The sequence below is a fragment of the Melozone crissalis genome, unplaced genomic scaffold (assembly GCF_028551555.1).
Source record: "Melozone crissalis strain CALT ecotype California unplaced genomic scaffold, PUWL_Pcris_2 ptg000018l_1, whole genome shotgun sequence".
NCBI lineage: Eukaryota > Metazoa > Chordata > Aves > Passeriformes > Passerellidae > Melozone > Melozone crissalis.
This window is the reverse complement of record NW_026535796.1, coordinates 40,174,027-40,188,717: the sequence shown is the minus strand read 5'-3', so window position 1 is coordinate 40,188,717 and position 14,691 is coordinate 40,174,027. Positions and strand designations below refer to the sequence as shown.

Sequence of the window (14,691 nt, the reverse complement as noted above, 5' to 3'; positions counted from 1 at the left end):
GTTTCATCTGGACAGAACAAGGAATGATAAAAAAAAAAAGCTTGTGCAAATATTACAAAAATAAAGGCGGGAGGAAAGACTACCAAGACTTTTTAATTTCAGATTTTTATTAGGTATGAGCAAACACACAAGAGTGTTTGTAAATTCTCTGCTGCAGCGAAGTAAGACACAGTCATTAGAAACCCAAGCCAGGCTTCACTGCAGTCAGTGCTGTTAAAAGTTGATGGTTTAAAATTATTCCAGAACATAGCAGAATTTATTGTGCTACATTAGCTTAGTTAGCTGTATTCCTGCATTGCATAATATGTTTAGGTGAAAAAGTGAATTATGTGTGATGTAAAGACCTTATCTGTAGAGGGCTATAGAAATAACAAAAAGATCACGTGGATTCAACATTTCTTCTGTACAATATGCCGTGTGAAAATGGTTTCAAAGCTCTAAATCTACGTGGACAAAGTGGTGTTAGGTAGCACTTTGGAAGAATGTTTGCCATCTAAGAATATTTGCCATCCATCAGAAGTGATCTGACCTACTAAAAGAATGGATTTTGCCCTGGCTGCTGAATTAAAATGTCCCTGATGGTAAGTGGGTTTTGCTACCTTAAAATAAGTATTTTAAAATAAAGACACAGTTTTAAAAGTACATCCTCTCATTTAAAAACAAAACAACCTTATTTTCTAAATGGGTGCAAGTAACAAATTAAGGCAGATATTGTCATGTGCTTACAAATGTTCAAAAGATGAGCAGGTGAACCTCTGTCAGCTGCAAAGTCATTTCAATTTCCATTTTTCCATGGTCCTTGTTACAGTTTGTCCTGACAGCTGACAATAGCTTCTTTGGGATTCTGTCTGGATTTTAATTTATGACCATTTGAGAAAGTGATAGCCACACTAGTGTTGGAACAGATGGCTTTGTGAGGGTCATGGACCCAAAGATTTAGCAGAGGGCCATGAAATGCAATGACACAAAGGCAGTCTGTGATGATGCTTTGTTATATTAACTGGATGCCTAGCCACAAGTTGGTAGGTTACAGTTGCCAGAAATAACTGGTTCTGATATAAGTATGAAATGCTGTCAGAGCTATTAAAGTAATTGACATGTCAAACTTCATTTCCTTTAAAATTGTGATATGATAGTATGAGCAGCTGGTGATCTCTGGAAAATAAATGAGGTAGCTTTAGTTTGGCCATCCAAACTCACCTCATTTGCTGCAGAATCAAAGTCTAAGCTTCGAAACTTTAGGGATGTGTTATGAGTAGGTGTGGTCTTTCTGCCGCGTGGATTACATTTTATTTAATATAAGATTTGTATCTGAATATTTTTGTGAAGATAAATCCATTGCTTAACACAGTAGCTGTAGGAAATGTTTGTATCTCACCTCAGACTCAGCAGCTCACTTAAATTCCAGAATTCCCACCTTCCCCACCAAACCCATGTAGCTGTGTAGTTCTTATGCCATGAAAATCCCTTCCTTGAAAAGTGGAAGCTGCTACTCTGCATTTCAGCTCTTTACTCAGAGAGCATTAACTTCCCAGTTTGCTTACTCTGATCAAATCCTAGCTTTGTGGGGGAGTGCCTTTTCTGTCACTCTTGTTCTTCCTGCCAACTCTGCTCCAGTGAACTAGAAAAGTGACTCAAATGGACAAGGCTCTTACACTTGGGGAAGCAGGGCTCCAGTTTATTCCAGCTGCCTATCAGCTGAGAATATTAAACCAAAGGAGAGGACTAAAGAAGAAACTGCATTTGGAATTACATTTTCTCTGCAGATTCCAACCTTGTGCACTAATTTATTATACAGTCTGAAAAATGTATTTCAAGAGCCATAAACCAACCACAGAATATGATTTAACATGCAGTGTCAATCAGAACAGTGATGGATATCCACTTACAAAAATTCATAACTGCAAGTCATATTTTGCCTCAATCCTCAACAGGAATGTGATATTCATCATGGATGGCAAAGGTAAAATTAGCAGTTGAAATGCAAGTATGGAAATGATGGCAAGAACTTGCTTGGAAGTGGAAGAGTATGGAGGAGTTGACCAGAATTCTGGAAGAACTAGCTGATGAAATAACTGAGGCTTCACTGAATATTACTGGATTTGTTTACAGAAAATTTTAGAATAGTTTATGCAGTACCTCTACTCAGTGAGAAGAGTTGCATGACCAAGGCAAAGTTTGACTAAAAGTGAGACTTGGGCACCCTTCAGTGAAAGAAATAAAATAATTTTCAGAAATGCAAGAGCAAGATAGAGTATGGAAATGACTGGGGAGGACAAAGAGCTGGGGTAGTACTTGATCAGAGCTGCATCTCAATTGTGCATGAGCTGACTGGGCACAACATGAGACATCATCTCTTCTCCATTATCAGCATCATGATCTTGTCAAGAGTGCAGTCTCACCTTTAGTTTTGTAAGCCTACAGATTTCTCCTTCCCTTGTGGAATGATGGTGTTTGTGCTCCACTGGTTGCTTTATGTACCCAGAACAGAGGCTGCCATGCCCAGTGGAACCAGCTGGGGCTGTTCAGCAGGGCAAGGGAAGCCCCAGTGTGCACTATGGCAGAGGTTTCCCTTTGGTTCCTCCCAGGCTGGGGCTGGGATTCTCTTGAAATCCTGATTCTCTTGAAATCCTAATTTTGCCATCCATGTGGCTGGATGGCAAACCCAGTGTGTGGTTTGGGGTTTGTTCAGTGCAGAGGTGACTGCACGGTACTGTGGCACTGGAAATGTCTGCAGCACTTTCTGGGAGGAGTAGGAAACTTTAATAATAATATATGATCCTTGTAAACATGGGAGGAATATGCATGATCCAAATAAGGCTAAGTGGCATTGGCATGGGAGCAAATGAAAACAAACTAGCTAGGGAAAAATTTCTGGAGATCATATGAAGAGGATTCCTAGCACTTACAGGCTAAAAAATGTGGAGCAAGAAATCTTGGTGTAAGGTTATCTGTAACAACAGGGGATAGAATTGAGTGACCTAAGAGGACTCATCTGATGTTGATTAAATGGAAAATGCCTTACTTTTGCAAGTTTTAGATAAAAAATTAACAATTAATCCACAAAAAATGTTGAGAGAAAATGTGATAGGCTTATATGGAATTTAATTATAAAACTTAGGTGAGCTTCAGTTTCAGTAATGCGTTTGCTTCCATGTCAGTACTAGCAAAAGCTGACTTGTTGAGGTACATTGATGTTATTCTTAGCTCTTTAATAATTTTTTCCCAAAATACTTCTGTTTGGCTTCTCTCTTTAGTTGTAGAAAAAAGCTCAGAAGCTTTTTTCTGTAGATTTTTCAGTATGTTCAACTTCCAATTTTCTGCAGGGTAAGTCAATATATAGGGAAGTGTTTGTTTGATATTTCTGGAAGTGCTAGAAGCCCTTTCTTAGCCAATGGTTAGGCTCTGGCTCTTCTGACCTGTGCCTGATGGTGCACAGATGGGAGGGTGTGGGCCCTCCTTTCACACTGAAAATAGCTGTCCCTTAAAGGAGACTCTGCTGGCAGCTGTCCTGGCAGACTGGCAGGTTAGCAGCTACCTACAGCTTCTGCCTTGCCTCTCAGAGAGGGGGTGCATTCCCTCTCCTGCTGGGAGGGTTGTGCACACTGCCATGAGGATGCCCTTGCAGAGTGTGCTCAGCCTGAGCAGCAGATGGCACTTCACATCTGCTTTGTGGGGGAGGAAGTGGTCTGTTTCCTGGGGATGCTATAAACATATATATATTTATTAATGCTGTATTAAAAATAACCTCTTTTTCTTAGAGGTTACTGCAATGCCAGTGTAGTAAGTGCTGCTGTGGTGTCATAACACTTTTGAAACAGTGACATTAGTCATAGTTATAACATATGTATGTACATATTTTTATATGCAGAATTCTCTTTGGCTAAGGGGAAAAGGAATAAAAAAATGAATGATGTGCTTTAATCTGAGAATTTCTGTTTTATTTTAGTAATGAAAAGATTGGTCATCTTTTATCTAATAGCGCAGTTCTGACTTTGAATATTTAATACAGCATTTTTCAGAATATTTGAGAGAAATGCACATGCATAAATGCAAAAAGGTACTTCAGAAGAATATTATTCTCTTCTGATTCCTTTTCCATAGTCTCAAAAGTTCAGACAAGTAAGTGCTAGTTTCTGTAGTACTGATGGACTACAAGTGCTGGCTTTCAGTACAGTAGCAATCTGGTAAAAGATCTCCAAAGCTCAATTTGGACTCTGACAGTTCTATTAATTATAAATTTTACTCACAGAGCCTAGTACTTGATCTGCAACTCTGCTTTTCCTTTGATACACAAACTATTCCCCTGACTTCAGATTGATTTCTTCATTAAAACATTTGATCAATTTTTCTAATTACTATTTCCAGAAGCCACATACAATGCAGTGTGTTCAATGTGGTTGTATAGAACTGTCATTAATGAAAAACAGCTTCTTAAAAAGTCACTGCTTGCTGTTTCTAATTATTTATTCTTTAATTCTATCTCTAATTGACTAATGGACAGAAAAAACATTAATTTCTTCACATTATAATAGTTTTGCATGGAGCACAAGCTTTCAAAACCAGGAACCTTCAGGAGTTCCAAACTAGTTTTAGCAGTTGAGTAAGGACCCTGAATTCCTGGTATCCTCAGTTCTTGTGAAAAATCCAGCTTTTGCTCAAAGAATTGAATATTGACTCAGTGGGGTGACTTTGAGGCTCCTCACTTCAAAAAACTCGGTCTGTTTATCCTGTTTGACAGTTGTATAATTTTTGGAGGATTTCGAGGTTTTTTTCCTCCTTTGTATATTGAAACTTCTATGTTACTCCTACGTTTTGAATAACAGAAATACAGTTTGCTATGCTTCTGACCCTTTGACTCAATCCTGGAAAAATAATGGCACCAATAACAAACAGTGCTTTGGAGTCTCTGTATGGAGCACAAGTGGTAAACTTGGCCTTGCTTTGAACCCAGGCAGTGTTGAAATACAGCTACAGATGAGACTGATAACATGGCAGGATTTCTGTAGGGAGCTCTCTGAGATGTGTTGGTATCTATGAGCTGTCTACATAGGGGAAGAGGTGGGGTATGAATCACAAAAGACAAGAACGTACCAAAATACAGAAATGGCTATGGGCCCATTTCATAAACAGCACTGTGTGAAGCTGTGATCTCCTGCACCCCTTTTCATCACAGTGCTTGTATTTGGTACATCTGGGAAACCCTCATTTCTGGGTTGGGGGAAAGCTGAGAAGACAATGATGTGGCTTCAATGCTGGGAGGGGGGAAGGGAAGATGCAGTGGTGCCAAATGGAGGGAGGTGATCCAGAGACCTACACACACTTCAGTGTCACCTCATGCTGTCACACCTGGGACAAAATGTAAAACATTTGCGCCAGGTGACAAATACTCCAAATTTAGGACTGGCCATAAACTGAGGGCTAAGGCTATGGTTAATTATTCCCTGATGCCAGTGGTGATGCAGTACTTGCCACAGCTGTAGCCATCTGACTTCTGAAGGGAGAACCATTGTGGGCTTACTATGATGGTAGCCACAGTGTATAAAATAAGGCCCTCAGTGTAATTTTCAGATGGAGGTAAAAAGTTAAATGAGCTCTGGAGTCACTAGCTGCTTCATTTTATCATAAGGTGTTTTATTGTTTCCAGTGTGCTTGCTATAGTCAAATTAGTTCTTGTAGTGTAGCCTGGTAGTCATGCTATTTTTTAAAAGCTGATAGGACATTCACACAACTACAGCAGATTATTGCAGGAATATGTTGTCTTAGTAGGAAAAGAAGTCCCCCAGGGGCTTCCCTCTCAGTGGAAGACTGCAATCAGCAGGTTTAAAAACAACCTTCAGTGTTGAACCTTCCTGTATTCTGGGCTGTGAGCAGTAGGGAACTAAAAGGCAATCACATCCTTGTGGGAAGGGGTCAGTCATTTCCAAGGGAGTTACAAGTACAGAGATGCACTCCCAACCACATGGGTTCGTTATTTCATGCTGGTGATGAGAAGTTCAGTGAGTAACAAAGCCAAAGTTGTTGTTTTAAAAATCTGTTGCCAAGCAGTAGGTTTTCTCCTAGCAACAAGTGTTTTGCAGCAGGGGAAGCAATTGGATACCTTAGAGGGTATGTTAGCACTGGGGGAAGGGCAGAGAAATAACAAACTGGGGTTCCAGGGGGGCCACAGAGCACACAGAGGGTGGGCTGGGCATGGAGGGAGGGGAGGGACAGAGAGGGACATGAGGCACAGGTGATGATCTGGGATAGGCTCTGAGCAAAAGGGTTGGCTCAAGGCACAAGTTTGTTCATCAGCTGCTTGCTTTGGTTTAGTGAGTGATCAAATGTAGTATTATTAGCTGGTTGTTCTCATTTAAAAGAGAAAATCTATACTGAGCTGCTAGGAAGTTTTATCTAGACCATATTTGAAGAAATATGCTTTTTATTTTTCAAAAGAATTGCCTCATTAGAGAAAATAAGTAGTTTTTATTCTGCATTTTGGAAAACAAGTTATATATAGTGTGTTATGTATATAATATACATGTTGCAGTTTCTTTTCCAATTTTAAAAAAAGGTATTTATTATCACCTTTACTTGTAAAGTAAGTGTAGTGCTGCCAGTCCAGTTGGTTTTAAACCTTATAATGTGGTCACCACCCTTCAAAATCTCTGCATTAAAATGCAACCTGTGTCTGCAGATACAGAGCTATGTTTATTCATCATTTTTCTGATGGAATGGTTTATTTCTAACTGATGTACTGTGTCACAATCTTTTTGTACTTGCAGAAAATAATTATGCACAATGACTCAACATGCATGTGCCTTTGAAAGGAGTTTATAAATGATTTCTTATGCAAAGTCATACTTTGACTAGATGGACATGTTTCAGCACAAAGTCATCAGCTAAAATGAAAATAGGCAAGCACAGTATATAAATAATGTTCTGTTTCACTCTATGTAAGTGTAAAATATTGATTATAGACTACATTTAAAATGTGTATTTTTATCACAGAGGTTGGAAAGCATCAGCTGTAGAATTTTACTTGCTTTTCCATATATTGTGGCAAATTCTTCTCATTTTGTCTCCCTAACACTTCTGTTTCATTATTATAGCATAACACTGTCAAGTCTCTGGTAAACCTTCAAGTTTGATAGATTTGTTTAAAAATAGCAGCCACCTTAACACTTGCAAAATAGGCTGAAAAAGCAGCATGTAACAAGGGGCAGTTTTTTGATGCTAAAATTACACTGCATATGGATTTGCAATGCATACATTGCACATCAAGTTTTGTAACTATTTATGGTCATAATCCCTGATTTTTAAGTTTTTAGATAGGAAGGGGATGTTTCTAGCATGTCCTTCTGATATCTCACATAAAGTTGATTGTCTCTTAGGCTGGGACCCACTTTAAAACAGTAAGACATTGAACTGGGATATTATTGTGAAGTTGGATGTAGTGAGTTCTTTAAATCTTTTGTAGCTTTTAAGAATCATTGTTTTCCACATCTGAATAGCTCTGTCTGCTTATACATTATCAGCTGTTAGCTTATTGGGCTTCAGCAAATTATCAGCAAAACAGGCCACTGTTCTTCTGTCTCCCTGCTCTTATCATTTAAAGCAAAATCAGTCAACTTTTTATTTTCATATGCTTATAATGTTTTCTTATAGCTGTTGTTTTTGCAAGGCAAACTTTTAGCTCTGAGGGCTATTTTTTAGCTAAATAAGATTTGTATCATACAAGTATAAGAAGCTTTTTAGCAAACAAGTCATGTAACAGATCTGCCAGGAATAAATTAGTATGAATATCATATCTGGTACTACTCAAATCTCCATAGTTGAGACTTCTGTAGGTCAACAGGCTGCGTTTCTTAACCATGGTGAGAATCTCTGGCACTTTTTTGTGTGTTAAATCAACCACATTTCTTGTTCTTGTTCTGTCCATTTCTCCCATTTCCCAGGTTTCTTCTCTGCCTCCCTGAAAAATGCAAGAGTGCAAACGGACTCATGGTCACAGTTCCCCTTTTTCTCTTTTAAATAAATTTCTTTGCATTTGAGGACATGTCCCACTTCTAGTCTATATTTTTCTCAGAGAAAATGAAAAGATTCCTCTTGATATCAAGTGAATAAAGGTAAAAATCTCAAGTGGTGCTTCTGTTGAGGCTGAGAACAGTTTATTTTCAGGCACAGTGGAGAAGTAGTCAGACAGTTAAAGCTTAAGGAAATCTCCTGCTCTCTTGAGACAAGTTTTTGGTTATGCTGAAGAAACCACAGTGATTTTTGTGTTACCTTTCTACCCCTTTTTTTTTCCAATTAATGCAAATATAGTTTAGCACTTTATGATAAAGCTCTGGGTTGATGAGACATATGATGGGCAATAACTGTGACTGTAATTTTTTCAATGTCAGTTCCATGTAAAAAAAAAATTATGTTAGCTTCTCGTTTGCCTAGAAGCAAATAAAAAAGTGACCTTAGTAGACTGCTGTAAATGGCTGGTGTTAATAGTTCTTTTAATAGCTGTTTTTCAAAATGAAAAATTAGTTATTTACAGAATTTTAGTCCTATGTTTATTTGTCTAGATGTGTGTTTTGCATTGACTGTTTGTTAATCATTATGACAGATTAATTTGCAAAGAGAGAAAGCCCTTCTGCAGAAAAAAGATACCTTAGTATTGAAGAATACACTACATGCTTATTTAAGCAATTATGACTTTATAGAATTGCTTATTATATGATGTTGTTCGGGTTCTGAGTCATGATATTTTATTAATAAAAAATAGTGCATTTTCTAACTGGAAATTTTGTTTCAAGACTGTAATGCTCCACTTGAAAATCCAAATTAATCTGAATGTTTTCCTTTTAAAAGATGCTTACATTTGTCTAATGAACAAACGGACCCTGTTTGACTGAGCATTTTAAAAAACAGTCCTTGAAGAGATGTTTGGGTGAAATAAGCAAAGAATAGCAGTTTTGTATGTGGGGCAATGTAAAATGAAGTGTAAATGCAATGGCAGAGGGAGGAAACACATGTAAAATCATTGCCCAACAAGAGGGAGACTTTGTGACTCCAGACTGGGTGAGGAAAGAATTGTCAAGATCTTGAAAATAACCTGTGGCAAAAGTTGGAAGCCCTTTCCTCCCCATTTTGATCAATTCCTAGAGGGTTTTGTTCTGTTAGGATGCGAAGTTTGCATAGAACCTGTCTGTGGTGACAGCAGCACCTCCCTGTTGGGGCAGCACGCAGTTTCACAGTGTTGCTGTTTTAGAAAGCCCCTTTGGAGAGGCCCTGGAGGCTCTCAGAATTGCAAAATCCCTTTTAGCCCCAGCTCTGGCTGGGCACTGTAAAGGGCTGTTGACCTTTCCTTGAGCAGAGAGCATCTGAACTCCACAGATCTTTGAGTACTGTTGATTATTCAAAGTGACTGGTATAAATATCAGCGGACTGCACTGGTTTCATTGGTTGTGATGATGGCTTAAAAAAGTCTCTTTGTTTCTTCAGTGATTCTCTTCACTTTCTGCCTGTGCCATTTCTCATTAGAGTTCTCTCTTGGAGTTTTTTGAGTTACAAAATCCACCCCTACAATGTAGAACTGGCTAAAACAAAAATAAGGTTCGCATAGAGAGTTTACAACATACAGACATCCTAACCATAGAGAAAGTGAAAGCCTTAACACACTTAGGGGAGATCAGTGATTTGACAGGAAAAAAAATCAACCTCAAAGGAACCCCCAAATTCTCAGCAAACCAAACATGGAGTAAAGTAGTAAGCAACATTTGTACTGAGCTGCAAAATGAAGAGGTTTGCACACATTAGAGGCTTTTATAACTGTGTTAGAAGCAAATGTCATACATTTATTGTTCTTTCATGTGAAAGAGATGCAGTAGCAGGAAAGATCCTGCTTTCTCCTGCAGATACCAACAGTTGTCTTAAACACCTCTGTCAAGTACTGCAGCATTCTAAAATTTACAAACAACACATAGGTTGCCTTAGGAACTTGCTGGTTTTATTATATTTTGTTGACTGGATCTTCTTATTTGCACAAATAATTATATAGCACTTTTTAAAATTGATTCAGGTTCCAGAATCCCTCTCATATTTTGTCTTTTTAAAGATTTATAGAGAGGATATACAGAAAAGGCATTCTGCTAAGGTTTTAAGGTAACATGCCAAGTCTAAAGGTGTGAACCATATGTCACTTAGGTATCCCTCTGTGTTTCTGCAGAGCTGATGTGTTTTTCAGGCCCATCTTCAGCCATAAAGCAAAAGACTTAACATTATTCTGCAAATAAATGTTGTCTGTACATCTGCTGTTAAACAGGTGAAGGCCCAAACTGGTAGCTTTGAGATTTCCAGTTAGAAAGCAGAGGAATATACACAGTGAAGGACTGGGATAATTTAAATAATAATATAAATTTGATAATTTCTGGAAAATCTTAGAGTAGTTTTGGTTTGGGAAGGGGGGTAGTTGGGTGGGTTTTGTTGGTGGTGGTGGTTTTAGTGGATCAGGTTTTTTCCTGAAGTGTTAATGCAGAAAGCAATTGTCTGCTGACAGCTGGTAAGCTGAAGTTAGCTTTCTTGAATGAGTGTTGGTGGGAGGTCACCAAAGGATATTGCTGTGTGCTAGACATGCCTGCTCCTTCTGCCTGTGGTGTGTAATGCCTAATAGGGCACACTCAGGCAAGAACTGCAAACAATTTGAAATGTTCTGTGCCTCAGAATTGTAATGAAGTCCTCTGGGAAGGGGATTTACAAACTGGACACTTACAGTGCGTGACATTTGACCATCATTCTGAGAGAGTTCATGAATCAGAGGGTGTTTTGTGTTCTTTCTCTAGATCACTTGAGTTCAGCCCACAACTACAGTGATCAAATGTCACTATCCTTTCAATGCTCTGCATGAAACAAGTCTAATTTTCTGTTGGCTCTTTGGAAGCAAAGCTTGTTGTCCCAGGGCTACCACTGAGGCAGGAGCCTTCATCCCATCCCAGGCTGAGGCACCAGTGAAAGGCTGACTTTCAGGAGCTGTGTCCTCAAAACATGAGGGGACAGCATGCAACTTCATTGCCCATGCAAGAGTGGCTCCTTCACTACTGCTAAATGCTAATTTCAACACTACTGCTTTTATTCTTAGGAAAGTGTAAAAGCAGGCAAACTGCCAGTATTTGCTCTAGTTCTATCACCTAGAAAATCTCAGCTATCCTTTTTGCCATACACAATAGGGCAGAAGTGATGTAATATGTGTCTCTTCCTACGAACAGGCTTATATCTGCAAAATTTGTTTTTTCTTTGGTCTGGAAAAGAAAAGTTTCTATCCTTAGCAGGCAGGGAAAATGGCCTGGCATATTTAAGAAAAAAGGTAATAGCAATATTCAAATAATTCACATGTTTAATTAGTATAAAATGTACATATCTGCACACCAAAAAAGCAAGGTTTATTAAAATTTTCTTATCTTGACAAATAAGAACACTTAAATTTTATTAAGATTAGGTGCATTGCAGCAACACTAGCTTTGTGTATTCCATCTTCTTGCTTCATTTTTTTGTAGTTTCACATCTGATACCTACCAGTCACTGCCAATCACTTCACTGCAGGGGAAAAAAGCTCTGACCCTGAGAGTTATCCAGGTTTTGTATTGGAAGTACTGTTCACTTGCTCTGAAAATGCTGACTCAATTGACAGCTCAGAAAAGCCCTCTAGCACCTTTATGTGAGAACATCTGCAAGCTGATAGAAATTAGCCTGCATTGCATTTATTTATTCACTTGCCAATACTGTACAGCACTCTTTATGTTCTTCTACAGAGCAGGGTGTGCTCAGTTATTCTGTAGGTTGGAGTTAACAGTCTTCCCAAGCTGAAACTCAGCCAGGTGGGCACAATTCCAGAAATGTATGGTGGATAATTCAGGGGCTGCATAGAATGTCAGTAATTTCTAATCAGCAGTGCTTAGGTTAATAAGGATTTGAGGGACAGATGTACAGAGAGATAAAAGAAATTGTGGTCCAAGGAGTGGGGGCTGGGAGGGCAGAAGGCACAAGGCCTCTGTAAGCATGTAATTGGGACACCTCTCTGCAAAACAAAGATTTGTGCTCCATATGTGTTTTGCAATGCAGAATCACAATGTAAAAATGCATAATATTGTCAGGATTATTATAATCCCAAAGTAAAGCTCTCTTACTGGGTCATTCCATGACTTTTCTGGCACAGTAACATAACTGAATGTGAGGGATGGAGATTTCCATGGCCTCATTCGGCCCATATCCTAGTGGCTTTGGACATGCCCTGGATTGTGTAGTGTTGAATTGGATCCCATCTCACAGAGGAAGATAGAGGATCTGTAACAAGTGTGCTCATGAGGAGGTTCTGTGCCTGCTGGTCCTTTATGCGTTACTGGGGCAATATCAGTCCCCGCTCCTGTTCCACAGATTAAACCAAGCACCGTGGTTTTTGCCCATTGAGCTGAACTCAGTCTTGCTACAGCCATTTCTGAGTGCTGCTGGTGCTGTGTATGGTCTCAGGTGTGATAGGACATGAGCTGGGTGCTGAGATGCACAGTGAGGGTGTGAAAACTTCAGGGCACACACCTTAGGACTTCAGATAACAGGAGCTTGCACAAAAGCCCAGGCACTTCCTGCTTCTTGGCAAATAGGTGGAGTTTTTGTTATTTAGTCTTTGTTTCTTGTCCAAAGCCACTTGACTTTGTTGGTGTGGAGTAGCTTGCTCCAGTCCTGCATCAGGTAATTTCTTTTCTTAAATTTAAAAAATAAATAAAAATTACATAGTCTAACACTTTGAGCCCAAGTGCTGCCTACCCTTATTTCACTGCAGTGACCTTGTTTGAGCTTCAGGGAAGCCCTCCTGGCCATTCTCAGCCATTTCCCCTTTGTTTTCTTGCAGGCTCTGATCCTTCACCAGCTTGGGCGCTACAGCTTGGCAGAGAAGATTCTCAGAGATGCTGTGCAGGTGAACTCCACAGCCCACGAGGTGTGGAACAGCCTGGGAGAGGTGCTGCAGGCCCAGGGCAATGACGATGCCGCCACCGAATGCTTCCTGACAGCGCTGGAGCTCGAGGCCAGCAGCCCCGTGGTCCCTTTCACCATCATCCCCAGGGTCCTGTGAGAGGGCTCTCCATCAACAGATTTTTGGTCTTGACTTCTGGGTGAGCAAACCCACTGTGTGAGACTGCCTGGTAACTGGTTAGTTGGGGAAACTTGAGAGCTACAGGTAACAAACTCCACTCTTTTGTGGGGAAGTGGCCAAAGCAGGGAGGTGCCACCATATGTTGATGTCAGGCTGAGAGGACAGAGTGGTGAGCCAGAGCCAAATCACTCTTATTGCCTGCAGTTTTGCCCTGGTAGTTTTAAAACATCGTTATATTGTTCATGGATGATGTGCCATATTTTGTTAGTGAAACTTGAGTGTTACATAAAATTATAATGGAATCAACTACCAATTGTAGAATAAGTTAAGATTCAGTGGCAGAGCAGACTATTTTTAACAAGGCTGTTAATAAAACTGTTCTCTTCCTGCCTCTCAACCTCTTTTGGCCCAAAGTCAAAATGTGAATTTTCTGTTTCCATCTCTATTTTAGTCCAGGCCAGAAAATCAGTTGAGTTCTTGTTTTTAGTTGTTAATAACTGTGATGTGTGGCTAACTGTTATCTAGAGCAAAGGCTGAGTACAAGAATATTTATATTTTACCAATGTATGCCTGTTACAAAAAAAATATATTAGTTATTTAAGTTTAACTTTTTTATGTGAATTCAGAGTTTATTTATCAATGGAAATATGTAAAAAGAAGCCTCAAATGGAATATTTACCGACATTCCTTATACATGAACCCAGACTTGGCTTAATGGGAAGATTATGTTAATAATAAAATGATTTTTAAATGGAACCTTTCCTGTGTCTTGGTTAAGAATCTGGGGGAAATAGATGACTTGTGAATGCATTTTTATGAGGTGGCTGGCTGGCCTTGAAGATGAACAACACCAAAATTAAATATTCTGAGGCCAGTCTAGAGAAAAGAAGCTGCTATACTCTTTGCCAATGGTACTGTTATTTTAGATTTCAGCTTTCCTTAAATCTTCACTACTCCTTTTTTATTCCTTCCACTCCAGCTCTTGATGAAGCCAGATTACACTGCCTCTACATAATACATGGACATTTACATACACCTTGGTAGTGCTTGGGAAAAGCGTGTTAAATATTTATACAATATTCTTTGTGGTTTTTTACTGTCCTCATAGTTCTTTCTCAACATCTCCTGCCCTCTGTGTCCCTTGAAAGAGAAGTTCGCTGGTTTAGTAGACAGATACTTGCCAGAGATTCTCTGGGAGATGTGAGAAGAGTCATTGCTGCAGTGACTGTTCAGGGTGCATGAGCTGGGGTATCAGTGCCCATTCATTTACAGCGTTGGGCACATTTGGAGCCTGGGAAGAATTCCAGGTTCCCCATTAGACTGGGTGCTCCTTGATACTTGGCTGATTTGTCATAAGAAGTGGTTTTAAAGTGCTTAGCACAGGATAGCAGATGATTCAGGAAAATAACAGCAAATGTTGTTCTTTGTCCCTCACCAGAGCTTATGCACTTCAAACACATGGAGGATCCTTGCTGTGGCAGTGTGGGTTCCCAGTGAGCATCTTCAAATGGCAGAAGACTTAAACCTGGGGAGCTCTTCAGTTTCCCCCTGGCATTTCAAATGCCTCTTAGGCTGAG

At 39.5% G+C, this 14,691-nt stretch overlaps 1 protein-coding gene across 2 annotated transcripts in view; it reads left to right on the top strand.

Annotated features, from left to right (window-relative positions):
* TTC7B (tetratricopeptide repeat domain 7B) overlaps positions 1 to 13,870 on the top strand; it is a 117,874-nt gene extending 104,004 nt beyond the window's left edge. For both annotated transcript variants that reach the window (XM_054276056.1, XM_054276058.1), the window contains one exon: positions 12,872 to 13,870. In XM_054276056.1, the coding sequence (XP_054132031.1) occupies positions 12,872 to 13,093 (222 nt within the window). In that variant the 3' untranslated portion in view covers positions 13,094 to 13,870. The remainder of the gene's footprint in view (positions 1 to 12,871) is intronic.
* The last annotated feature ends 821 nt before the right edge of the window (positions 13,871 to 14,691 follow it).